The 27,745-nt window shown below is 48.0% G+C and overlaps 1 protein-coding gene across 4 annotated transcripts in view; it reads right to left on the bottom strand.

Annotated features, from left to right (window-relative positions):
* TMEM181 (transmembrane protein 181) overlaps window positions 1-27,745 on the bottom strand; it is a 62,663-nt gene that overhangs the window by 19,889 nt on the left and 15,029 nt on the right. For 3 of the 4 annotated variants that reach the window (XR_008380129.1, XM_053591213.1, XM_053591215.1), the window contains exons 2-5: window positions 8,035-8,138; window positions 6,014-6,069; window positions 4,048-4,141; window positions 2,608-2,732 (exon numbers count right to left, since the gene is read on the bottom strand). Coding sequence is in view for 3 of the 4 variants with exons in the window: in XM_053591213.1 (XP_053447188.1) it covers window positions 2,608-2,732; window positions 4,048-4,141; window positions 6,014-6,069; window positions 8,035-8,138 (379 nt within the window). In the remaining variant the exon portion in view is untranslated. Of the gene's footprint in view, window positions 1-2,607; window positions 2,733-4,047; window positions 4,142-6,013; window positions 6,070-8,034; window positions 8,139-18,814; window positions 18,925-27,745 lie in introns of those variants that run through there. The other variant, XM_053591214.1, reaches the window with a different exon arrangement.

The raw sequence follows: 27,745 nt of genomic DNA, 5'->3' as shown, positions 1-27,745 counted from the left end.
GTAGCTGGGACTACAGGTGCCCGCCACAACGCCCGGCTATTTTTTGGTTGCAGTTTAGCCGGGGCCAGGTTTGAACTCGCCACCCTCAGTATATGGGGCTGGCGCCTTACCGACTGAGCCACAGGCGCCGCCCAACTTTCATAGGATATTTTAATTAACAAAAGAGTTGCATCTCAAGTAGCATATACTGGTATGTTTAAAAATACTATAGTGAGGGTGGCGCCTGTGGTTCAGTGAGTAGGGCGCCGGCCCCATATACCGAGGGTGGCAGGTTCAAACCCAGCCCCCGCTGAACTGCAACCAAAAAATAGCCGGGCGTTGTGGCAGGCGCCTGTAGTCCCAGCTGCTCGGGAGGCTGAGGCAGGAGAATCGTGGAACCCCAAGAGCTAGAGGTTGCTGTGAGTCCTGTGACATCATGGCACTCTACTGAAGGCAGTAAAGTGAGACTCTGTCTCTACAAAAAAAATAAAAAAAAAAAATACTACAGTGAAAGCACCTGAGGCCTGAGAGTCCCAAGATCAAGCCACACCTCTGCTGCTGATTAAGATGCAACTCTGAAAACCACCTCCTGACGGCGCCACAGGCTTCTCACCTGCAAGGTGTACATGACTGCAACCAAAGGCAGGCACTGTTTTTTCTTTACATCAGAAAAAAGCAGCAATGTCAGAGGGTGGTAAATATCTGTGATATAGAAGCTCTGTGTTTCTTTAAGCCAGGGCAATGCTCCTTGCAGACTTAGGGGGAGATCTGAGAGGACAGAGATCAGAAGTGAGACGTTCCCAAGGAGGTAAGGACTCCAGAGGGAGAGTGAGGAGAGCACGGAGACACAGTAATGGACTGCTGTCCAGCCCGGCCAAGAAGCAGGAGTGCAGACGAGCAGCCGCTCAGCAGCCTGGCCCTTGGTGAAGCAACCATGGCGTCAGGCAGTGTGAGCGGCTCGTCCCAGTTTTAAAACTGAACATCCAGCGTGCTGGGAAGCATCTCAGTGCGAGCCAACTAGGACGAGTCCACCAGCTTCTGGAGCAGCAGGCACAGACCAGCAGGCCCCAGGCCTCAGTGTGAAGAGCAGCAAGGCCGCTGGCTGGAGATGGGAGCTGGTCCCTCCGGACACACGAGGACAGCGGCTGCTAAGATGATGGTCCCTCCTGATTCTCACACCTGTCATCCACCCAGCTGGATGGTTTGTTCAGCTTTGTTCAACAGAGCTGATGGAGCCGCTCCTGCCACAGGCACAGTGGGGAATGTGTGGGCACCTCGTGCTGGACCACACCATACACCCTCACACACACTGGTCACCTCGAAACTTGTCACACTGCTAAGATGGGAAGGGAAGGCCCGTTCCCCACCCTACAGATGACAAAACCTGGAGACACACTTCAGAAACCAGCCTAACCCTGCTCTCCCAGGTGAGAGGCGGCAGGCAGGATAAGAGGCCAGTCGCGCCTGGTGCCTTCCTAGACCCCACTTCACCCAGAACAGGCACAGTGGGCAAGGCTGCTGAGGAAGGGGCAGCAGGCACCGGGAGGACTCTGCACATGGTCCCAACAACGCTGGCCCTCCAGCCGGGCTTCTGGAGACCTCTTCCTTTAGACCTCAACAGGCAGGGACCACAGAAAGCGGCCACAGCACAGGGGCCAACCTGAGTCCTTTCTTTCAGGATAAATGAGGCTCGTATTTGTGCTGCTGGTAACTGGGCAATTCATGGACTTTAGTCCTGGCCCCCCCACTTACTTTCTGTGTTACTCTGGGCAATGATTTTGACCCTCTAAGCCTCAGTTTCTTCTTGCATAAAATGGGGCTCTAGTACTGGTTTCTCCTTCGTGGGCCTGCGGGAGGATTTAATGAGACAACATAAGGGGCGTACTCGGCACTTGCTTAGCAGAGACATCACTTGCTAGCTGGCATTTAAATTACGTCTCTAAACTACAACCAAAGGCACTGCCCTTTTCCTGATGTTCACCACGCTCTCAGTGCTGCTACAGCCTGCTCAGTGCTCAGGCAGACTCCTTGCTAGAGGAGGAACCTGGTTCTGGTTCTTTATATTCTGTTTGAACAGAGTACGGTGCCAGTGAAATCCAGACGGAGAACTCATTCGCGCACACACCACACCCCGAAAGAAATGCTCAGAAAAGTAGGCCACTGACCCCAAGAGGCCTCTGTGAGTGGGTCTCTGCCCCCAACAGACATGTCGGGGTATTCCTCACACAGCCAGGAACTGCCCAAGACCCAGTGACCAAGAATGACCACGGAACAGTGGCCGACCTTCGCAAGAGCTGGGCAGCCCATACGCATTCATCCGTGGGCAGCCCAGGCAGTAAGTTACACAAACAGTAAAAGAAGGTGTCAAAGATGCTCAGGGCATGTGGGGCCATCTGTGTGCACGTGTATATGTGTACATATGTGTGTAAGTGTGTGTAAGTTTACGAGAATTTTTATGGGAGTATCTGTATAAAATTAAGTTTTCACACCATCTTTGGTATGACTCCATCTTTCTACTTAAGAGCAATTTTTCAAAGCTTCTTACTATGCTATACCTTCTACCTTGGAAAAGCAGGTCTGTAAGACTGTGTGCAGCCTGGTGACTGATCGCGGAGCAAACACACTTACCACCCCTGCACATGTGAGGGTCCGTGTCCGGTTGTGAACTTTGTTGTGAATGTACTTTGTGGTCCCATCTTGAGCTACACCATCGACTTTAACGGTCATGGGAAAGCTTGTCTGAATAGAAGTTTCTACAAAAGAAAAACCTCAGCGTCAGAGACCACGCCAGGCACTTCACAGCTACAAAGGCGCCTGCCTGGCTCTGCCATGGCCACGAGATTCTCAGGCCGCATCGGCCTCAGCATATTTGGAAATCTCACATTTGCCCAGCGAAGTGAAGCTTTCCCCTTAGCTTCTGCTTCAACCTGGGACTCAGGGGCCTACGTCAAAGACCACATTTCAGACCCATCGGTTTCAATCCACCAAAGGGTAAATTGTTCATGGGAACTGAAACTATATTTTAATTTCCCATGTAAATAGTTAATTTAACTTTATCTCAAATTAGAAATAGGTTCTTCATTTTTCTGACAATGGATTTACTTATTTTTATTTATTTATTTATTTTTGCAGTTTTTTTTTGGGCTGGGGCCGGGTTTGAACCTGCTACCTCTGGTATATGGTGCCTGCACTCTACTCCTTTGAGCCACAGGCACTGTCCAAAGTAATTTATTTTTCCAATTAGATTCTCGTTATTTAAAAAACCTGAATTTAAAAATATAAAGATGGAATGAAATACTTTTAAGTCTCACCACCTACAGATAACTATAATTCACATTTCTGTGCCTTCTGCAGATCATTTTCTAGACAAACCGAATATATAGTGATACAAAATTTATTTTTGCTTTTGAAAACATAATCAAAAGGGGCTGAGTTTTTTGTACTATGCATTGTTTTTCACTTCATTTATGGTGGTCATGAGGTTATCTTTTCAAATTCTTTCACAACCAGAATACCTCATCTGAAGCACAGAACAAACTAACGAGGGTGACCATCTCAATTCTCCCCCAGATGGCATAAATTTATGCCACTTGAGATGAACAGAAGCTAATTCATTATAAATGACAGGTGCCCTAGGGCAGGTTTCTCCGGTGGGGTCAGGTAATTCCTGGCTGTGGGTCTGTCCTGTGCAGCGCAGGATGTGGAGCTGCATCCCTGGCCTCTACCCATTAGATGCTAGTAGCACTCTCTCCTCAGTTTCCACAAAATTGTCACTGCTGCTGCTACTACTACCACCGCCACCACCACCCCACTGCACAGGCTGGAAGCTACAGCACCCACACTGTACAGCCCCAAGGCTAAGCTGACACTACAGAGGCTGTACCAAAACCTTTCCCTCCCACTGGAAGACATTTAAGGGGCATCCAATTTGTTGCTATTACAAATAATAATGCATGTCCTTATATATCTATCTGTGACCACTTGTCCAAATATTTTAAAGTCCTTTCAACCTCTAAATCATGGTATTTTGTTCAAAGAAAAATCATCCCAAAATGTCAAGCTCCATACCTTTCGACTGATGATCCAACTCGACCACACATGTCAGCCATAGTTGCTGATTATACGTAGACAGCGGATTTGAAAGTATTTGAATTGGCTTTAGCTGAAGGAAAAAAAGAAGTTCAGTAATCCAGGTGACCTTTTAAGTGAATCTACCAAATACTTCATCTTAACATACAACATTTACATTTAGCAAAACAAGGTTGGGGCACTATACTCACTCAAATACCAAGGAAAAGCCACTTGAAGAAACAATAAGGAGAGCGCAGAGATGAGACACATACAGAGATAATAAGGGCACCAAAGAGAGACTTTCATATTTATAAGACAATGTGTCTCGATGACTGCTTAGTATCCGTGTGCCAGACCTGTTGCTATCTGATGACACTGGAGTGTAATAGCTGTAGGGTACAGGGAGAGGTGTTTAAGGAGTCCATCACAGTTCCAAAGACAATATTCGAATGCATCATCCTTGCACATGAATGTGTTATATGTACGGTTTATTCTTTTTTAAAAGATGAGGGTTGGATCTGCAACCAGTCTGCTGTGCAGTGGCATGATCATAGCTCTCTGTAAAATCAAATTCCTGGGCTCAAGTGATCCTCCTGGCTCAGCCTCCCAAGCAGCTAGAGTCCAGGTTCGTGCTACCACACCCAGCTAATTTTTAAATTTTCCTGTAGAGACAGGGTTTCACGATGTTGCCCAGGCTGACCTCAAATTCCCAGCTTCAAGCAAAACTCTCACCTCAGCCTCCCAATGTGTTAGAATTACAGGTGTGAGGGGATACTTCTAACAGGGTCTCAGGGAAACTAAGAGCAAAGATTGGCCTAAAAGCCATCGATGTAATAAAATCCATCAAATGATAATTTATTGTCTTTCTGAAGTGAGAATAGTCTCTTGGAAGCAAGGCTGTTATTTTCAGTATTAAAAAGAGTCTCACACCCTGAGAGACAGAAATTTTAAAAGACCAACCCCATTGATGGCACTTCTTCAAATCAGACCATTGGCCTAAGAGTTATAAAAAATAAAGGAATGTAAAGAAAATGTGAACACAGGCTAAATAGAGGGCCCTTCCAAACCAAAGAAGAGTTAAAAGATTTGCGTAAGTTTTAGGATATTTTTCTTTTGCCTTTTTGAAAAACTGTAAGGGAAGTGAGAGAAGAGGGAGGAGGAAGACTTTGGGGGTCACAGAATCAGATGTAAACGACACACACTTGGAGGTGCCTGTGGCTCAAAGGAGTAGGCGTCGGCCCCATATGCCGGAGGTGGCGGGTTCAAACCCAGCCCTGGCCAAAAAACGACACACACTCTGGTGCCACGAGGATACTGGACAACCCTGTTCAGCTTATAAAGATGTCATGTGTCAGACACAGAAAGATAAAACAGTTTAGTTGTTTGAGCTTGTACAAGTTAGTATTTATCCAAGAAAACCAAAATTCTCCAATCGAAATGACCTATGTTTTTCTTTAAACACAGTAAAGAGTCAGGCACATTTAAAAAATAAAAAAAGAAGGATCTTTCATTTAAACTGAATTCATGCAAGAAATACCAAATAACCATTAGGAAAAACTATTACTGTTAGAAACCTGAACCTTGTCTTAACTTGGGCAAATAGATAGTATCAACAAAGAGCTAGATAACTAAGTGATCATTGTTAATAGCTACAATCCAATGGGATTTATAAGATGCAAGGAATTGGTATGAGTTAACCACCACTTGGAAATGAACTTGTGCCCCCTGAGAGGTGCCATCACTGCCCCAATAAGTACTGAGGCATTCTAAAGCAGAAAAGGTACTTTAGCACAAGAGGCCACTGTCAGAGGCCCACAGCTGGCAGGGGAGTGAGCAGCGAGCGTTCTCTGAGAAGCACACTGCAGGGCAAGGGCAGTCCATGTTAAAGACCCTCTAAGCAGGCCCATGTCTCAGTGACCTGGAAGTTCATAATGCCTCCAGCTGCCACTGGACCCAGTCTTACCTTTTTGCTGTTATTTAGTGAAAAATTAGCTGCAGAAGTTTGGATCACTTTGGGTCCTAAAGTATAACAGAGAAGAGAAGGAAAAAAACAGGTTATATCTACATTGACAATTTGTCGATCTTTTTTTCAAACGCCAAGAAAGACCCATATATTCCAGGGAGGTGGTCTTATTTACCTGGTCCTTCTTTAGGGACTTTACATACAAAAATAAAACAAGAAAGCAGACACAGAGACACAGAATATCCACTCTGCTGTGCATTGTGACTTCCCAACGCAGGTCACCCGTAGACAAACACACAACCTACAGGATTTCCATGGGAAGCCTCTCTGTCCTCTCAGTGAGACCTCTCTACAGGCGTGGCCCAAGGAAGCATCAACTACACAGACAGTGTCTATATGTTTGTAACATATAAAGAGTTCTCCTAAAAAACTAAGACACACATCTATTCATCCAATTAATCAAGTCTTCCCAAAACATTTATTATGTAGGTCTACCAAGAAGCATAATATATGATGATATAAGAATAAAAGCATACATCTTTTCCTGAAATCACAGATATACAAACCAGTGAAACTGCTAATCTATAGTGCTAAGTGTGTGGAATATTCTTTTCCATTCTTTCACTTCAATCTATCTGTGTCTCTGGATCTCAGAGTCTCTTATACACAGCATATAGCATATAGTTATATCATAGGTTGTCGTTTTTTTTTTTTTTTGTAGAGACAGAGTCTCACTTTATGGCCCTCGGTGGAGTGCCATGGCATCACACAGCTCACAGCAACCTCCAACTCCTGGGCTTAAGCAATTCTCTTGCCTCAGCCTCCCGAGTAGCTGGGACTACAGGCGCCCGCCACAACGCCCGGCTCATAGGTTGTCGTTTTTAAAAATCTATTCTCCCAGTCTGTTTTTCAACTGGAGAGTTTAATCTATTTACATTTAAAGTTAATTATTGATTGGGAAGCGCTTCTGTCATGTTGTTTTTTGGGGGGGTTTTGAGACAGAGTCTCACTCTGTCCCCCTGAGTAGAGTGCTCTGGCATCATCACAGCTCACAGCAACCTCAAGCTCCTGACCTCAAGCAGTCCTCTTTTTGCCTCAGCCCCCTGAGGACACTAGATAGTAACTAGACAGTATGAGTCAAGGTTAAGTACACGGGCAATCATAAACACTTGTCTTATTTTATTTATTCTTTTGAGACAGAGTCTCACTATGTCACCCTTGGTAGAGTGCTGTGGCATCACAGCTCACAGCAACCTCAAACTCTTGGGCTTAAGCGATTCTCTTGCCTCAGCCTCCCAAGTAGCTGGGACTACAGGTGCTCACCACAACGCCTGGCTATTTGTTGTTGTTGTTGTTCTTACAGTTGTCATTGTTGTTTAGCAGGCCTGGGCCAGGTTTGAACCCACAAGCCCTGGTGTATGTGGCCAGTGCCCTAACCACTGAGCGATAGGCACCAAACCACACTTGTCTTATTTTAATGGTGTGTAACTCCACTTTTTGTTTTCTGTGTGATTTAAGAGACTAATATATAAAGATACAACTTTGTTCCAGTTGTGACATTAATAGTTAAAGAGGGGAGATGAAGCTATTTAAAGAGCAGAGTTCTGAATATTATTGACATTAAGCTGGTTTAAATTCATTTAGAGTGTTAAAAGTTTAGGATGTTAGAAAAAGTATAAAAAGGCTATGAGGCATATAGAAAACAAATACAGGGAAAACAAAATGAGAGCCAGGTGTGGTGGCTCATACCTATAATCCCAGCACTCTGGGAGGCCAAGGTGGGTGGATCGATTGAGCTTGGGAGTTCAAGAGCAAGACCCTGTCTCTACTAAAAATAGAAAAACTAGCCAGGCATTGTGGCAGGTGCCTGCAGTCCCAGCTACTTGGGAGGCTGAGGCAAGAGAATCACTTAAGCCGAAGAATTAGAGGTTGCTGTGAGTTGTGATGCCACAGCACTCTACCAAGGGTGACAGAGTGAGGCTGTCTCAAAAAAACAAAAAACCAAAAAAACTGGCCCTTACCTCTGATCCCGACGAACACAGTGAGGCCAAAACAGATGAAGAAGACGACAAACACGAGGACGAAGTGGCGCTTGGAGAGAGTGTAGAGTCGCATGGGCGCCAGCCTGGGGCAGAAGGCAGCTGGTGAGCAGAGGCAGGGCCGTGGCCCAGGGTCCCAGAGCCAGCAATGTCCATCTCCCCACCCCACCCTTCACTTCAGAAGTTGACCAGCTCTGAAATCAGGTGACCGCCCTGACCAAAGAGCCCTAATGGCCTCAGTGAGCACTTCAGGGAGCAGATCATTCCTGCTGCTCCGCGGATAGGGCCCCAGCACTCTGGTCTGCAAGGCAGGCTGGACCCAGGCCTCCACCCCCATCCCTCGGCAGGCTGTGTCCATGCTTCACCACAGCACAGAGGTGATGGCCGGCCCCCTCCACACATATCCACTCTCGGTGGGACCACTGAGGACCACCAGCTCCTCACACACAAGCCCCAGCTTAACATGAGCTCCACAACTAGGCCAAGACTGGAGACCCCAAGCCCCACAGTGCCCCCAGGGTCCCCCACTAACCCACAGCCCAGTTTCCATCAAGCGTCCACACAACTTCGAGCCCTCCCAGGGGAAGCCTCCTTCTGATGCACAGTTTTCTGTGATTTCCACCAATATGGAAAGCCCCAACCCTGTCAGGGAAACTCCCCAAACCTCATTAAGGCCCCTCCCACTATGGGTAGGAATCATTTCTTTTAGAACTTCCTGTATCAGGGGCCACAAACAAATACGAATCTATAAAGGACCAGATGATAAATGCTTGTGGCTTTGCAGTTCAGGGTCTGTCACCAGACACAGCTCTGCCTTTCTTAGCAGCAAAGTGTCATGCAGTATGTGAGGGTGGCTGTGTCCCAATCTTTACAAGGGAGGTGGTGAGCCTCTGGCCTGGCAATTGGCTGACCCTTACCCTATGCCCAGAAGAGGAGACCCACGGACCCAAAGGGACAAGATGTCTCTGGGTTTTGCTTTGCTTTCCATGTTCTCTGCAGTCCTTACATATCCTTGGGGGCTGAGACAGGCAGAAGGGAGTCTGACCATTTCTCATATCCAGGACAGGTGGCAACAGACTCTGCCCTGGACCTGAGTAAAGGTTATTTACTTTGTGTTCAAAGGTCACACGGGTGTGAGCACACGTGCACTCCTTTATACACCTAAGTCACCAGCAGAAAGTCAGCAGCTTGGCTAGAACAGCATCAGGGCAAGGGTGAGGCCTGTGAGTCATCACTGCTCGGACGTGGCTCTGTTGGCATGGAGCCTGCTCTCTCCAGCAGGGTCATGAAGCCACCTGGACTTAACACCAGAGAAGAGAGAAAGAATGAGGCTCTTGGGCGGTGCCCATAGCTCAGTGAGTAAGGTGTGGGCCACATACACCAAGGCTGGCTGATTCAAACCCCCCAGGGCAGCTAAAACAGCAATGACAATAAACAACAAAATAGCCGGGTGTTGTGGCAGGTGCCTATAGTCCCAGCTACTTGGGAGGCTGAGGCAAGAGAATCCCTTGAGCCCAAGAGTTTGAGGTTGCTGTGAGCTGTGACGCCATGACACTCTACCCAAGGCGACAGCTTAAGACTGTCTTGGCGGCACCTGTGGCTCAAAGGGTAGGGCGCCGGCCCCATATGCCAGAGGTGGCGGGTTCAAACCCAGCCCTGGCCAAAAACTGCAAAAAAAAAAAAGACTCTGTCTCAAAAAAAGAATGAGGCTCTCAAGGCGCCCTTGGGACTTGGTCCACATGCTGAACCACAAACCATCCTGCCAGGCTGAGAAGGAAGAGCTAGTGGAGTAAGTGGCCTGACCCCAACTCCCATCTGGGGCCGGATGGACCATGAGAGGCCTGGGAGCCTGAAAATGCTAGAGCTAGAAATGACCTCAGGGGAAAATCCCAACCCTTCCTTTGATTTACAGATGGGGAAACTGAGGTCTGGAGACAGGGACATGCCCAAGATGCCAAGTGCCCTTTGATGGCATCTGTGCTCCCCAGAAGGAGGCTCCAGGCAACATCACTGAGCTGTTGGGATCCAACCTCCACTACCACCACCCTGCGGAATCACAAAGCTGGTGCGGGAACAAGTGTCTCCTCTGTCCCTTCCCTGGAATCCAGACACCAGGTCTGTCAGTTAGCTTCTTAGCATAGTACATTTAATATACTTTTGTTTTAACACCCTGCGAGACAGAAGATTCCTAGGCAGCCACACAGGGCACCTTCACAGTGAAGAAAACCACACCAAGCTGAGTGGACTAGGGGTCGGGGGGGCGGCAGTTCAGTTGCAGTTTCACCAGCACCGGGACACGTGAGACGCCACAGCAGGCAGGGAAAGAGTGCACAGAAACTCTCCAGCTTGCTTTGCCCCTCTTCTTTAAAGTGAAAATCGTTTTTAAAAATTGCACGTTATTTGCGAGCTCTTCTGTTTGAACTATTCTCAAGCCCCTGGGAGGAGGCAGGGCTCCAAGATGGAGCAACATGAGAGCTCCACAGCAGAGGCTGAAAGTGTGGAGGAGAGACAAACAGGATGCGTGTATTTTAAACTCGATTTTTAAAACGCATTATTGACCCCTACAAGCACAGTTATGTAGCAGATGAGAAGGAATGCTGAAGAAAGACATTAGGAAAGGGTACAAGAGCACAGGACTGGATGTGTACAGGGAACCACGGACTGAGAAGGCTCAATAAAACCCATCGTTTCCCCTCCTGAAGACATTCCATGTAAGTCTAACTTCCTAGACATGTTCCTGGTTTAGCAATCAAGTTACCCAACTCGATGAAAAACAGACACAGAGAAAGCAAAAGAACCCTCTGCTTTTGCTTTGAGCAAATGTAACCAGGGCGTAACTGCCCACTCGGGCCCAGGCTTGTTGAAGAGATGGGCCTTCATTCCCACCACCTCCTCCTGGAGGGCACCTTCTCCTCCAGGGCTCTTGCTGCTTTCAGCTTCCATTCTAAAGCTCTGAACCAAAAATTTAGAGATTTCTGAAGCCTCAGAAACATCATTGTATTTCAAATCATTCATAGATCTTAAACTGATGCTCACAGCCGAAACAACAAAACTTCAAGGAAGCCATGGAAAGAACAGAGAAGAGACTGCAGCTGCAGGTGTGGCCCCAGCCACCTCCTGTCCTGCGCCAGCTGCAACCTCTGCGGAGAGGCTCTTGTGTCTCTAACAATCCAGACAGCCAATGGCAAATCTCAGCTACCAGGAGCACCGTTGCCCTCTGACCCTCTGACAGGCCTATCAAAGGAGGAGATCTCTATAAATGCTCAGAGGCATGACAGTGAGAATATGCTTGGTCTCCCAGGGAGAGGCCCGGGACCCCAAGGCTTGCCCTGCCCTCACCTCCACCTGTCCTTACTACACCCTCCAGCCCCAGCTTCCGGATGGTCCAGAGCTGAGTCTGTGGACTTAGCTGGCCTCCTGCTGCTTCTGCCATGGCCCTTCCTGCCTTCAGGAACCATCCTCAGCGCCCTGCCCACCCTGAGGAAGTCCTACAGCACTTCATGGTCAAAAGGTTTAAAATTGAACTCACTGAAGAACAAAGTAATACAATGAATACCGGCTTCCACTCCCCACTTCGTGCAATCCAGCACCTCCCAGGATGCCTCGTGTTCACCCCACACAGTCTGCAGCCAGGGAAAGGCAAGTCCTTGCTACCCGGCTCCTCTTCACTCCCAGCACACCACATCTGCTGTCCAGGGCCCCGAGAATCTCACCAGAGTCACTGCCGTCACCTCCAGGCTCACCTTCCTCTGGGGTTATTACGGCACTTTCAACAGCCTCCCTTGTCCAGAAAGCTGACAGTGGCTCTCCACAGCTACTATCAGGGTCACCTCAGGTCCTTCCCATCCAACCTTTCTACACCCTACAAGTGCCCTGCAGTCATCACAATACCCTCTGGGGTAGGTGCCATTGTACCCCCATTCACAGATGAGAAAGCACGGACTCAGGAGGGTCAGGTAACTTGCCCTGGACCACAAAGCCATTAAGGGGCAACATTCAAACCCAAGCAGCAGACCCCACAAATTCAATTCTACCCTGTTTCCCAACACAGTCGAGCCAGACTCCAGGGCAGCCTACCCATACCCCCTTCTGCTGATCTGAAATGCTCTCTTCTCCCCTGCAAGTGACCCAAATCCCACCTAGGGTTCAGGGCTCACCGGTGTGTCCCGCCTTCTCCATAAGGTGCTCTCGGTTCTCTCACGGAACCCACAGCGTTAAACCACCACAGATGGAATCCACACGGCACGGCAGTGCCTGACAGCGAAGCACCAAGCAGTCTACGTGGGCACCAGGCTTGGCACGTGGTAGGCACTCAAAAAGCATCTGCTGAACTCAACTTGCACTGGCTATTTCCAAAGCGTTCATGTAGTTCCCTCAAGTTGGTGGTACGATGCTAGAGGGCAGGGGAACGGGGGGCCCCTTTCCTGCCCACCCAGGCCAAGTCAAGCACACCAGCTAAGGAAATCTGCCCAGCTAACCAGGGCAGGAAGACACAAAACTCCTGCTGCTCTCCAGGGTGTCTCTCTTTCTCTTGAAGGGACCATACGTCAGTTTTCCTCTCCAGGTCCGTGCATCTTTCACACCAGGCATCTAATGCCCATACTTGAAAATTCTAGCCTAGTTGGAAGCACCAGGCCCTTGGAAGATCTTTCAAATGAAACAGACTGTCCCCTGAGAGTCCCTTGGACTCTCTGAGCCCCCTCTAAATTAATTTCACTTTCGTGGGTGCTTTCAAACATTCAGACATAGTTCCTAGAGAAACTAGATAGAAATGCCTTTATAAGAACACCTACTCCAAAAATTGAAGCCATGATCCAAATTGTTGTAAGTCCTGCCTTCCCATCTTTATGAATATTTATAACCATTCTCAAGGGACTGTTTCCAAGTAAGGTGGAGTCTGTGGTGACATCCAATTCGCAAGAAAAAACTAGTTGAAAAACTGTCCAGCAGGGCTCTCCACAGTCAAATACTCAGGCCCACCATGGGCTTCTCTGCCTCCCTTCCCTCCACTCTCACTCCCTTGGTGATCCCATCCTGACTCAGGCTTGAGGGACAAAGTAGTGAGAACAAGTCCTTTACATCTCAGCCCAGCCGCGCCCCTCAAGTCCAGACCCCAGCAAACTGCCCAGGCTGCATCTCCACTGGGATATCCAACAGGCACCTTGCAGGACACATCTCAAACCAAAGCCCCGATCTTCCTCTTGACCTGCTCTTCCTGCAGCCTGCCCCACTTCTAGACATGGCGAATCAGCCTTCTGCTGTACAGGTGAACAGCCCAGATGGAGAGGGGAAAGATGGGCCCCATCTCTGTCGCAGGGACCCAGAGCCAGATTAACCCTGGCCGTGCCCCACCTCAACTTCTAGAGAGACAAGATCAGTCCCGTTGTTCAAGCCATTTTTCTTTTATTATTATTATTGTTTTTTTTTAGAGACTGAGTCACAGCTGTGTCACAGCTCACAACAACTTCTAACTCCTGGGTTTAGGCGATTCTTTTGCCTCAGCCTCCCAAGTAGCTGGGACTACAGGCATCTGCCAGAATGCTCAGCTATTTTTTTGTTGCAGTTTGGCCGGAGCTGGGTTCGAACCCACCACCCTCATTATACGGGGCCTGTGCCCTACCCACTGAACCACAGGTGCTGTCCTCAAGCCACTTTTTAAGAGCTCATCTACTAAAACCAGAAGCTTCCCATGGATACACAAGCTCAAAAAAACAAAATTTAAAATGAAACTAAATATACAAAGTCACACAGGCATGGGAAACCTCCCATCTCAAGGCATCTGGGATTGTCCTTTTCAGAATACGAGACCAGCCACCTGCCATCGATCCCTGCCTCCCATGCTCCTGGCAGCCAACCTGCCTCAGGCTCTCCCCAACCACTTCCAGAGACAGGTAAGAGAGAGATGGTATGTGAACTCAGTTCAGGATTTTATGGTGGGTACTCAGTGGTTCATCCACATTCACAGCTCCTCCCAACCTGAGACCCTCAGCCCTGGTCGCCCTGTGTCAGTCAGCTCTAAGCCCTAGAAATGGCAGGCACCCAGTAACACTTGATTCATTTCCACTCCTCCTGGTGTTATTCTATTTTCCTTCACATTCTACTAGTACTATTTTCCCTGGTAGATAAATCACTGACCACTGAATTGCAAAATGTAACTTTTTTCTGCCAGTGTTGCCTTTCAATGCTGTTTGTGACCCTGCAAACAGGCCAAAGCGGCTCTAAGCAGCCTCTGTCCAGGCAGCCTTCTCCCTGTGACCAAGGTCCCTGAGGCTGCACACGCTAGGTCAGCATGCCCCCTTCTACCTGCTCAGCCACCCAGGAAGCCCATGTCCCAGTCAGGCCTGCTGAGTGCTTTGGAACCACAGCCACCAGCATTGCTCTGACCACACTAACTGCTTCTCATCCCAGCCTGGCCTCCTACAAAGTCACTACCAGAGCACTGGGAAGGGCAGGTGGGGAGCCCAGCTCTCAGCAGGCCCGATGAGCAGAATGACCACAAAATGGACAGAAGTGGGGTGAGCAGAGAACAGGGGCCAACACCTCAAGGCACTGTCTTTAAGCAATACAGATAAAGGAAGAAAAACCAGGCACCAACAGTGTGCTGCCTTTTATAGAAGCCAGCGACACCAGTGTCCCCAGCAGGGCAGGAGAAAACTTCCTGCCACATGTGTCAGAAAGACAAAGTTTATCTCATTTCAGCAAGTCCCTAAGACAGTGGGGGCAGGGAAGCATCAAAGTATTTAAGTGTTACAGATTTTGCTATTTATGCAACTAATACCTAGACTTCCTGCTTTCTTTCCAAGACTTAGGATCTGAGCAGTAGAAAAGAACTTTAAATCTCCCAGCCTGTTCTCACATTTAAGATTTTTAAAATCTTTTTAAAATAATTTCTCCTCCTGAAACCTGTTGGCCTACTCCCTACTTCCCGACCATACGACTGCGGATAAGCCACAAAGCTTCCCAGGGCCTCAGTTTCCTCGGCAAGATGTGGACGCACTTGACTTACAGGGTTGCCAGGAGGCAAAAGTGAAAAAGGAAGGTGCTTAGAACAGCAGGGTCACCTCGCAGTGAGGACGCAGTCATCTGTTCACCGGAAGTAAGAGCTACTCTTTGTCTCCTTTCTCTACTTTTCATTTTCAAAACCATCTCAAGGCCAGGTGTGGTGGCTCATGCCTGTAATCCTAACAGTCTGGGAGATGGAGGTGGGTGGATCGCCTATGCTCAGGAGTTGGAGACCAGCCTGAGCAAGAGTGAGTAAAAAAAAAAAAAATAGCCAAAACAAACAAACAAACAAAAAACAGCCAGGCATTGTAGCAAGTGCCTGTAGTCCCAGCTACTTGGGAGGTTGAGTTAAGAGAATTGCTTAAGCCCAAGAGTTTCAGTTTGCTGTGAGCTATGATGCCACAGCACTCTACCAAGGGTAACAAAGTTAGACTGTCTAAAAAAATTTCAAAAAAACCCATCTCAATCTTCCCTCTAGCATCTTAAGAAGACGTGACATCTCCTCTCCTAGAGCCTTCTGCTGGCTGGAGGACAGACAGGAGCTGGCATTTCCTGTACCTACCAGGCTGGGAGCTTCCCTGTGGGATAGGTCTATCAGCCCAATTTATACATGGGAAAACAGAGGCCAGGGTAGGGGAGATGCACCCCCTGAGGTCCCAGGCAACAGGAAGTAGAAGTGGGATGTGAACTCACAAACCCACACCCAGCACATGGGGAGAGGGGGGTCAGGGTGGGAAAACCACACTCTCAACACTCACTCTAGGCCCTGCACCAAAATTTCAAGTAACCTACTACCATTTAATGGTTTTTTCAAAGGAAATTTCTGAGGGGAAGGACAGATCAGAATCTGAAATTTCAATCAGCTAAGTTGAATATATTACAAATAATTTCTTTAGCTACTAAAAATTAAGTAGGCTTCAAAATGTTCACTATGTGAATATTCAAGGTCCAGCCCTTTCAAAACACAATTTAGTGAACAAGGTCCTAAACTCTTCAAGAAGCTGGGAGTTCATGCACATCCTTTCCAGGCTAAAAGCCCAGTGACTCACAACCAGGAGCATGCTGGTTAGGTCATCAAATACCCTGCCCAGGCCACAGGAACAAGGAAGCAGACCAAACTCCGGTCAGCAGTTAGAGCCAGCCCACGAAGCAGCACTCCAGTCCAGCCCTGGCAGTGCAGCCTGGAGGCTAAGGACTTGGGCTATTGGGGAGTGACTGCCTGGGCCTCTCCTCCACCAACCAGCAGGGTGATGAAGGACAAGTTACTCTACCTCTCAAGACCTCTAGTTCCTAAACTGTAAACTTCAGGAACATGAGGAACCCCTCCCTAGCACTGCTATAGTAATTACTCAAGTTGTTACTGGAAACCTCTTGCCGAGGCCCCTCACTGCCAGCTGATGCTCAGAGGGCAGAGGACAGTGGTCAGAAGCATGGGCTCCACACCAGACCCCCAGGCTTCAGTCTCAGTTCTGAGATTTACTAGCTGTGACCCTGAGAAATGCACTGGACTTCTTCCTACCTCAGTTTCCTCATTTGTAAAATAAGAAAGTTGCTCATGGATGCCGTGAGGATTCCATAAAGGGAGATATGTAAAGTGCTTACAACGGTACCTGGTACACGTAAACAATCAAGCAGTTATCTTCCAGTATTTCTGGAGATTATTTTGGTTTTCAGGGAAAAAAAATATTCTAAGATACACAATCCTAAATAACTCTTTGGTTGCACAATTAGGATAACGACCAAAGCCTGGTGTCCCCTCAAGTAGTAGGAGAAGCCGCCCTCGGACCTTGAAACCACATCAGGGCTCCCCAAGGGCTTAATTTGTCTGCCCCGGGCTTGGCTGCTAGGAGGGGAGGGGTCCAAGTAACACACTTCTACACCTAAATGGCCCTAGGAGGAAAGAGACATGCAAAATATTCTTTAAAAACTCTTTAAACTCTTGCCAAGCTAGAGTCAACTTCATTTAAATTTGCAGAGAAATGCTACAGTGAGAGCAGTGACAAACGAACGTGAGAAAGTCTCAACTCTGTGCGGCCCTGTAGCTGGAACAGGAAGTCACATTACAAATGTTTGAGACACATCCTCAAACTCCTGGCATCTCTCCCATCACCTGGCATTATCTCAGAAAGAAAGAAGTTTGCAGGAACTTAAGAACTGAGAACTCTTTCTTCTAACTGGTTATCTGGTTATGATCGGTTATGGCTTTACACGCTGTCGCCTCGGCTGGAGTGCAGTGGCAGGATCATCGCTCACAACGGACTCCTCAAGCTCATGGGCTCAAGTGATCCTCCTGCCTCAGCTTCCTGAGTCCCAGCTACAGGCGCCACCACCACATCCAGCCTCTCTTGCCTTTTTCAGGAGAGTAGGCTAGGGAGGTGACAAGGGCCAGGGTCCGCAGTGGGACCATCGCCCTCCCCTCTTCCAAGCAGCTCGCTCTCTCTCTCATTCTTGCCACCCCTTCTCTTACCCTGTGCCCACCTCCAGACAGCCATATCACACACCCCTATCCCCTTGCTAAACGCTCCTGAGGCACTAAGCTCCTACTGCACACTGGGGACACTCTGAAGTCAAGCTGTGGTCTTCCTTCGGCTCTGGCACCCCAGCCTGTGCCAGAGACTCCAGCAGGAGACCCACAGCCCCATCCAGGCTGAAGTCCACACCACCTCACACTCCTAGCTCCTGTCTTTCCTCCTGGAAGAACTAGCAACACTAAGCACACCCAAGGCTGCTGAGCAGATCCAAGATAAGGTATGTGACAGGACCTCCTGAAACACCCAGCTGTCACTCTGCTACAAGCCACAGCTTCGCACCCTTCCTTCAGTATTCCAAGTGGTGCTATTCACATATATACCGCCCCCTGGAGTTGTGCAGAAGCAGTATGGTTAACCCACCTCCACCTGCCTTTTAATGAAAAGAAAGACCTCTAAATATCCACCCACATCTGACATTTTATGCCAATCTGGTTTCCCAAGATATGCTAAAGTAACCCACTAAAGTCAAACTTCCAAGGAAGCAGAAGGGGAAAAAATACCCTCTGTCACAAGCGCTTGCATTTGGGCAACACCCCTGGATGTTCTGACTATGTCCACGGTCAGAAAAGTCAACAGAGGTGCAATGCGCGACCTTTCTGCCTCTAAAACCCCATACGAGCTCAGAAAGCGCCCAATCCGGGCCGGGGCCGCCTTCAGTGCGGGAGCCCGCCCTCCAGACCTTCCGTAACAGGCGACCGGGCTGCTCCACGCCGCAGGGGCTGCGGACACCACTCATCAGCACTTTCTGCAGCTCTGCTCAGCGCTCAGCCTCTTTTTAACTGTCTCCTTTTCCGAATGCCCCCGGGGAGACACGCAAACTGCTCCGCGGCGTCAAAAGCAAGCTTTAGAGGTGGCGTCCATGGGGCTCTATATAGGTTTTTCCTCATTAAAACCCCCTAACTTCACAGAGGTTAAGGCCAAAAGAGTTTCTTAAGGACCAAAGGCAGCAGATTGTAAAACTCGTAAAACGCGGCATCCCAGGGATGCAAGAGGGCTGCGCGGCTCCCACATGTCACCATCCCTGACCGCCTCGGAAGAGAACCCTCTGTCCCGACAGAGCGCGGGGAGCCCAGAGGCGGCGGCGGGAGGGGCCTCCCTCGGTCGCCCCCGGGCCGGCCGGGCAGGTCCCCGCCGAGCCCCCGCAGCGCCCCCTTCCCGTTCCCAGCTCCACCTGGGTGCCGGGGCCCAGGATCCCCGACTTCTCCCGCCCGCCCGCGCCCGGCACTCACGGCTCCATCTCCGCGCCCCGGGCCCTGGGCCCCGGCCCCCGCGCCCCGAACCCGGCCCGCGCCGCGAAGAAGCCGCAGCCGGAGCGACTGCGGCCCCCGGGCGGCGGGCCGCGGACAACTCATCAGAGCGCGACGCCGCGCGGTCACGTGCGCGGAAGCGGCCGGCGCGCGGGGGGCGGGGCCCACGAGAGGACCCGGCTCCGCGAGCGGGAGCAGCCGCGCCGGCCCTCAGCTGGGGCTTACAGCCGCGGGAACCACTGACTTGACCGACTCCTAGTCCCTAGGGAGGGAGACAGCACACTGACCCTCTCACCCTCTTGCCTTCGGGGCTGGGCCTGGACGCCCGGCAGTTTTCTGCGGGTGTCTGCATTTTTCTCGGGGCAGGAACTATAACATTCCATATTCCCAAAGGAGCTTTTGACGTAAAACGATTAAAAGCCAGGGCGAGCTTTCGCCACCCTAAGTGGTGACAGGAGAGCTTTCCCAGATCTTGCTGGTAGCTTCTCCTACCAAGCCTTTTCTAGACTACAGGCACCCATAGTGTGCAGGTTTGCCATCCCAGGCCCTGGCCCTGGCCCTCAGGAAGGATGCGTGTGGGTCCTGCATACTCAGAGCTGAAAGTGTAGTTCCTGGTGCAAGTCCAGGTTCTGCTAAGGTTCTGCAATAGGAGTGTGTCTCCGAGGCCCCTACACGGGTGTGACCAGACCAGCTGACTTTCAAAAGCACTTTCTTGATTTAGGCTCTTGGCTCACAGTTCTAAGTTTTCTGTAATCAAGAAAGGACGACAGCCAAGATTTGGATATTTCTGAGATTCTCTTTGGAACATTAGTCAAAATATCCCTGTCCCCACGTTGCTGTGGGTTTAAAGACAAGAGGAAAATAAAGGACTCTCAAACTTCTTTTTAAATGTGTCCTCATTCATTCACTAAGCTGTCAACAAGCTTCCTGTTGGCAGGAAAGTGTCAATTTGAATAAGAAACAGGTTGGGCGCTCAAGGAGCTTACAGGAAAAATCAATTACCAAAAATAAGTGTGACAAGCACAGATTGGTACAGAGAGAAAGGGCACCCAACTTAGCAGGGGCGGGGGAGGTGGAGGAGGGAGAGAATTTGTGGTGTTGGGCTGAATCCAGCTGGTGAGGTGGAAATTAGGAAGTTGGAAGGGAAGGGGGAGATACCAATTAAAGCAACATCCTGAGTCAAGACACCAAGTATTAATGACAGATTCCATTAGCACTCGGAACCCTAAACAGCAATTCTTAAAAGAGTAACAAAAGATTATTTTTCAAATTCTTTTCATACACTCCTTGGAAGGAAAGGGCTCTTCATAACAGGAACACTGGGGAACACAAACTCCAGTGCCTGCAGGGACAGGTAGGTGGCAGGGGTTCAGGTCAGGGGATGTTACAAACTAGACAGTACATCTGAACAGGCGACTGCCACTCAGTGCCTTGAAGGAGTGTGAGCCCATCACCTCAAGAGTCTGACTTAAAACATGAATTTTCATGTGATACCTTCTGTTAAATTACATTTAGACCTAAAGATGCCTGTATACGTTAGCATTTACATGAGGAACTGCAGCCTGGCATAGTACGTAAAAGAACCCACAACCTAATTTAGGAGTTTACTTTTGTAACAAGCCGCTGAGTCTCAGCCAATTGCAGAGGCTGAACTCCACTCAGTCCCAGGTGGCCAAGCAGATTTAAATAAGCAAAACACTGGGCCTTAACCAGTAAAGCTGTCTCTGAATGTCTCCTCCACTTTCTGTCCATAAATGGTGCCTGACCACATTGCAGTCTTGGAATTCTTTGAACCCATTCTAGTTTTGAGGGCTGCCTGATTCTAGAATCATGAATAAAGCCAATTAAGATCTTTACACTTAAGTTATTGTAATTTTGTCTTTGACATTTCTAATTCTAAAATGTTGGAATTGATTTTGAAAAAAAATTAAACCATGGGAGAACTAAACAAAATGCATTTGTGGCCCATATTTGCTCAGTGGAAACTAATTCCTCCCTCCAATCCAGAGCAGCTTTATCTGATGTAGAAATCCCTGCTTCAGGACCCTGTCAGCTGCCTGGTCTTTCCTGAGACATCTCTGGGGAAAAGGAACTCTAGCTACCAGGGGCCCTCAGACCTCTCTGCTCTGATACGGATTCAAACCATCACTTCATATCTCCCTCCCACCTCCGTCTGCTCCCTCTGCATCACCCAGGTCAGCTTGAGCCCTCTCTCCTGACCCTCCTTGGAGACGTGGAGATGGCAACCGAACCCCCCTTGCCTCTTCTTCATTACACCTTTTCTCATTTATTTGTTTCTCAAACATTAATGGACCACTCCATGTGTTACAGGCAGTCCTTTCAGCTCTAGAAACACAACATAGATAGAGAAAGTCCTCCTGGGATTTACTCTCCCATCAAGGACAAATAATAACCCAAATAATTACTTAATTGCAAGTGTGACAGAAATGGAAAGCAAGATGTTGTGACCATGTGCATGAAAAGGGGAGAGGGACCCATTATCTTCTGGGCTACAAGAAGTCTGGTCTGATCTATCAGTCATTTCTTTCATGAGATATTTTGAGATTCCTCAACGTTCACTCCCAAGTCCTCTCCTCTGAGCTTCTGCGGGGAAAGTTTGCTCCTTCATTTCTGGTCAGGTCTGCATCAGTCGAGAAGGAGTTCGTGTCTTGGCAGCTGAAACCCACTCAGCCCCTTGTTCCATTCTCACCATGTGTCCTTGGCTCTCCACTCTCTGTGTCATAAAAACAACCAACATTGGGCGCCGCCTGTGGCTCAGTGGGTAGGGCACTGGCCCCATAAATCGAGGGTGGTGGGTTCGAACCTGGCCCCGGCCAAACTGCAACAAAAAATAGCTGGCCGTTGTGGCAGGCGCCTGTAGTCCCAGCTACTCGGGAGGCTGAGGCAAGAGAATCTCCTAAGCCCAAGAGCTGGAGGTTGCTGTGAGCTGTGATGCCACAGCACTCTACCAAGGGCGACAGAGTAAGACTCTGTCTCTAAAAACAAACAACCCCCAGCACTTGCTGAGCACCTGCAAAGCTTAAGACCCTGAGCCAATGCATTCTCTTAATGCCTCGCCAAGTTACAAATGGTCATTATCCTTATTTGATAGATAGGAAACTGAAGCCTAAACTGGCAAAAACCCAGGACAACCGACCCCAAGCCCATGCTCTTCCAGGGCCAGTGCCTGTGGGCTGACCTATGCAGCAGGGACATGGGGAGCTGAAGGGGCTGGGTCTCTTTAGCCCATACTTTTAAACTTTGTTCTTAAAAACCTTTCTAAAGGGTGGCACCTGTGGCTCAAAGGAGTAGGGCGCTGGCCCCATATACCGGAGGTGGCGGGTTCAAACCTGGCCCCAGCCAAAAACTGCAAAAAAAAAACAAACAACCTTTCTAAAGTCCACATTTACCATGTTCATAGCATTCCCCAGTGATGCCATTTAATTGGGAAGTTGGATCCATGTGTATATATGTATTTGAAACGCCACCTTATTCCAAAATGAATTTAAAGCATCAGAAATTACACATGATCTTAACCAAAAGGCTGAGAAGTGATGAGGCATCAGAAATTACATTTCCGTTCTAAAAATTATTTCCTATTCTTAGAAATCCCTACTCATACCTAATGTTCATTTCATTTTCTGAGGGATAGAAAACCATCCTTTAAAATAATTTCATTCTAGGGCGGCGCCTGTGGCTCAAGGAGTAGGGCGCCGGTCCCATATGCCGGAGGTGGCAGGTTCAAATCCAGCCCCAACCAAAAACCAAAAAAAAAAATAATAATAATAATTTCATTCTAGAATACGACCAAAGTCAAATCCACCAGTTCTTAATTCACAGACTCCTACTTGGTGTTATTTGTCAAAGTTGATAACTCAGGAGTCTCATTTGCAAATATTCCTTACACCCTAGGAATCAATTATTTGTTCCAAAGGGACTCAACTCAGTTCCTAATTCAACAACTAACATTTATCTAGCATTTTGGAGATTCACTCCTGTGTTCTCTTCACCTGTCACAGTAATGTCGCTAATGAATAAGGCTATTGTTCCCGGAGTACTCACACTCCAGTTATGCACTGAGTTAGACAGGAACGAAACAGAAACAGTGGGTTCCAATTCTCCCTAATTCATTGTCCTGGTCAGCTTGGGCTGCCATACAAAATGCCACAGACCAGGTGACTCACACAATAGAAGTTTATGTCTCACAGGTCTGGAGGCTAAAAGTCCAAGATCAAGGTTCTGGCCAATTCGGTTTCTGGGAATGGCTTTCTTCCTAGTATTCAGCAGGCTGCCTTATCACTGTGTATACGTGAGCTCTCTGGTATGAATTCTTCTAAGGCCACTAATCCTATCAGATCAAAGTCCCTTCTCCCATCGCCTCATTTAATCTTCACTACTTCCTTACTCCAAGTGCAGCCACAGCGAGGGTAAGGATTTTAACATACGGATCTGGGGGCACAAACAGCCATAACACCCATAAATGGAAGATTTCCTAAAAGGGAAAACTGACCTACATGTTCCGCATAGAGAATGTGGAAGAATTCTGTACCAACTCTAATTTTCTAGTCTTCATTCCAAGGCAGGAAAATCTCATAGTCTGCCCTTCCCCTGAAGCACAGTTGTAATTGATGATGGTTGGCGTTAGAGACGGCACTTGGCCTGTGGTTCGGATAGCTCCTTGATGCCCATCTTCAGCGGACTCATCCTCTCTCCAATAAGCAAAGCATGAACCGAGGTGCCTCCTCTGTGACTCAGTTCTGTCCCATGCTGCCTACCCCTCTCATCTGAAGAAGGGCTATGCCTGGCTGGCCCGCTTGCTTCTCAGAACTGATCACTAGAAGGCAGAGTCTCACTCTTTACTCGAGACTTCAAATGCGTTATCTTGCTCATCAAGCTTAGTATTCTTCTCAGTGGTTAGTGACAATATAAGTACGGGTGTTATGTGTATTTCTGCTTTCTTGTCATAGTCCAGGTTCCCGGTATTTATCACTGTATAACAAACCACCCTAAAATGCAGTAGCTCTCCTAGTTGCCTCTTGCTACGTAACAAATTACCCCAAACTTAGTGACTTAAAAAATTTGTTATCTAAATCTCTGTAGATGAGGAGTCTGACGCAGCTTAACCAGGCCCTCTGGCTCATGCAACCAAGGTGTCAGCTGTCTGCTGTCATCTCCGACCGTGACTGGGAGGACCCGCCTCCAAACTCACCCAGGTGGTTACTGGATTCAGTTGTTATGGCTTCTCTCTATTCTCTGCCATGCTCTGCCACGGGGCAGCTGTAACATGATAGCTTTGCGATTATTAGCAAGAGAGAAAAACCCAAGCGTGAGAGCAAGACGAAAGTCACAATCTTTCGTAACCTAATCTCACAAGTGACACCCATCACTTTGGCTTTATTCTGTTCTTTAGAAACAAATCACAAGGTCCATCCCAAGTCAAGACCTAGCAGGTAATGCTAAGGCATGAATACCTGAAGGGAAGGGGATGCTGGTCATATTTATGTCACCTGCAACAATGGCTTGAAAAAACTTTTATTTTTCCCCACGGTTCTGTGTGCTGACTGAGCTCAGATGGGCAGTCCTTGCTCGAAGTCTCTCTTGAGAATGCAGACAGATGCTGGTGGCTGCCGTCATCCCAAGGGTCAACTCTGATGCTGCATTAGTCCATTTTGTGTTGCTATAGCAAAATACTTGAGGCTGGCTGGATAATTTATAAAGAAAAGATGTTTATCGGGCTCAGGATTCTGGCAGCTGGAAGGTTCAAGATCAGACTGCTACATCCGGTGAGAGCTTCAGGCTGCTTCTGCTCGTGGTGGAAAGAGGAAGGAAAGGGAGTGGGTGAGATCATATGGAGGGTGAGGAACTGAGGGAGCCAGACTCCTTAGCAACCTGCTCTTGGCCATGCTCCGTGGCTCATCATGTAATCCCAGCACTTTGGGAAGTCAAGGCAGGAGGATCACTTGAGGCCAGAAGTTCAAGACCAGTCTGGGCAACATACTGAGACCCTGTCTCTACAAAGAGAAAATTGCAGTTTCTGGCCGGGGCTGGGTTTGACCCCACTACCTCTGGTATATGGGGCAGGCGCCCTACCCCTTTGAGCCGCAGGCACCGCCTAAGAGAAAACAATTGTTTAATGATCCAGGCATGCTGCATGAAGGTGTAGTTCTAGCTACGTGGGAAGCCAAGTTGGAAGGATCATTTGTATGTCCATGAGTTTCAGTGAACAGTGAGCTATGCTCACACCACTATACTCCAGCCTGGGTGACAAAGCAAGACTAGCTCTTAAAAAAGAAAAGAACAAAAAACAAACAAACAAATAAACACCAATATTGCAGGAAGCAGGTGATGCATTCTCAAGAGAGCAAGAACTCACCCCCCACTGAGGGGCTTATCAGTTCATGAGGGACCTACTCATAATCCTAACACCTCCCACTAAGCCCAAATTTCCCACTAAGATCAAATTTCAGTATGACTTTTGGCAAGGCCAGGACAAGCCTCATCCAAACTGTGGCAGCCGCATCCAAAACGGCACCTTTACTTGCCCGTCCGGTGCCTGAGTGGGGATGGCGGGAAGCCAGGGGCAGGCCAGGCAGTTTCTCCCCGTGTGGCTTTTCTAAATGGCTAGCTTGGGCTTGCTCATAGTAGATACTCAGACTTCCCTGGTAGTGGCTGATTTCTTCTAGAATGAATGTTCTAACATACCTGGGCAGAAAATACAGGCTTCTTATGACCCAACCTCTGACATTCATGTGTGGGTAAAAAGAGTCAAGACCACCTCAGGGTCTTGGAAAGGGAAGGGGAAGGGAAGGAAAAAGAGCATGAATCTTGGGAAGTGTAGCATCTTTGTAGATTACCCACCATGAAAGCTGTCAGAATTAAAATGAAGTCACTTGTGTTTAAAAAAAAAAAGAAAAGAAACCCCAACAGGTCAGACATTGTGGCTCGTGCCTGTAATGCCAGCACTTTAGAGGCCAAGGTGAGAGGATTTCTTAAGTCTAGGAATTCAAGACCAGCCTGGGCAACATAGCAAGACCTCATCTCTACAAAAAATAGAAAAATAAACTAGGTGTGGTGGCACACACCTGTGGTCCCAGCTACTCAGGAGGCTGAGGGAGGAGGGATGCTTTGAGCCCAGGAGTTCAAGGCTGCAAGAACTGAGATTATACCACTGCATTCCAGCCTGGGCAATAGAGGAAGACTATCTCTAAAAACAGATTCTTAACAAATAAGTAAATAAAAAACTCTGACAAATACAGCCAGAGAAGAACATGAAGAGAAGGTTCTCATGCACAAATGCCTGATAGCAAAAACCATCACAAAAGACTCTACAAAAATGCAGCCTGCACAAAAGCTATTGCAACTTTTTACTTCTATGAGGACATCTGCCCAGCAACTGCCTGTCCAGCATCAGACTGACATCACTTTGTTATTTATCCTTGTAGCCAAGAATAATTACCTCAAAGAATAATGTAATCCTCCTCATTTTATTAAAAAAAACAAAAAACAAAAAAACAAACAAACCTTGGCTCGGCACCTGTGGCTCAAGTGGCTAAGGCACCAGCCACATACACCTGAGCTGGTGGGTTCGAATCCGGCCCCGGCTGCCAAACAACAATGATGGCTGCAACCAAAAAATAGCTGGGTGTTGTGGCAGGCGTCTGTAGTCCCAGCTACTTGGGAGGTGGAGGCAGGAGAATCGCTTGAGCCCAGGAGTTTGAGGTTGCTGTGAACTAGGATGCCACAGCACTCTACCCAAGGCAACAGCTTGAGGCTCTGTCTAAAAAAAAAAAAAAAAAAAAACCTTTGTCTTTCGTTACTTCCCTGCATATGCACACAGGTCACCCCAGAAAGCATGTTCCCAGGGCAGTGCTCTGTACCTGAAAAAATGTAAATTTCTCTCAGAGAGCCTCTCTCTGTTTGTTGTTTAGGTTGACTTAAATGGTGTCAGGACCATGGGCTGTGGCTCATACCTGTAATCCCAGCACTCTGGGAGGCCAAGGCAGGTGGACTGCTTGAGCTCAGGAGTTGGAGATCAGCCTGAGCACAGTGAGACCTACCTCTACTAAAAATAGGAAACTAGCAATGTGTAGAGGTGCATTTCTGTAATCCCAGCTACTACAGAGGCTGGGACAAGAGAGGTGCTTGAGCCCAAGAGTTTGAGGTGGCCATGAGCTATGATGCCACGACACTCTACCCAGGGTGATAGACTCTGTTTCAAAATTTAAAAAGAAAAAATGGTGTTAGAAGTGAGATCTGGAAAAGAATCATCGTTGGAAGGAACTGATGATTCTTGGAACCAGTGAATCACTCGAGCCCTTTGAGCTCTTTGCTTCTACCTTTTATGCTATTGTGAGCCTCTCTCTTTTAGTAGAGGCTTCTTTATACTATTTGAGATGAATTTTGGTGATAAGGTCATCTTAAGAAAGGAGCTTATATCCCTCCTGGGATGATAAAAGACTTCTTGTCTTTTCTGAAAAGTCCTTTTTGTTATAAAGACTTTCTGGTTTAAGAACTGTGATTTCTATAGCACTTAAATTCTGTCTCTGAGACACGTCTTTTCTGGTGAATTTACTTCTGGTTCTTTCTGTGTGCCAAATTTTCTATTTTGTTTGATCTGCACATCTGGGTTAAAATTTCTGTGAACACTCTGATTTTGGTTTAGTTACGTGTACCTGTGAGTGATTTGGCTCATTTTCTTTGCTTGTTTTGGAAAATCTTCCAAGAGTACATAAACATTCTAAATAGTGGGCACAGGATGGCTAATTAAAAGCCACTAGGGTGGTCACCACATTTTAAAACACTGATCCAAACTCCAAACATTGTCTGACAGAATTCATAGAATTTTCTTTGCTCTCCAGAGATTAACAGAAAATAGAATGAGATTATCAAACACTGTCATGCCAAGTTTCCTGG

Source organism: Nycticebus coucang, chromosome 5 (assembly GCF_027406575.1).
Source record: "Nycticebus coucang isolate mNycCou1 chromosome 5, mNycCou1.pri, whole genome shotgun sequence".
NCBI lineage: Eukaryota > Metazoa > Chordata > Mammalia > Primates > Lorisidae > Nycticebus > Nycticebus coucang.
The sequence above is the reverse complement of the archived record's forward strand: the minus strand, read 5'-3'. Positions and strand labels throughout refer to the sequence as shown.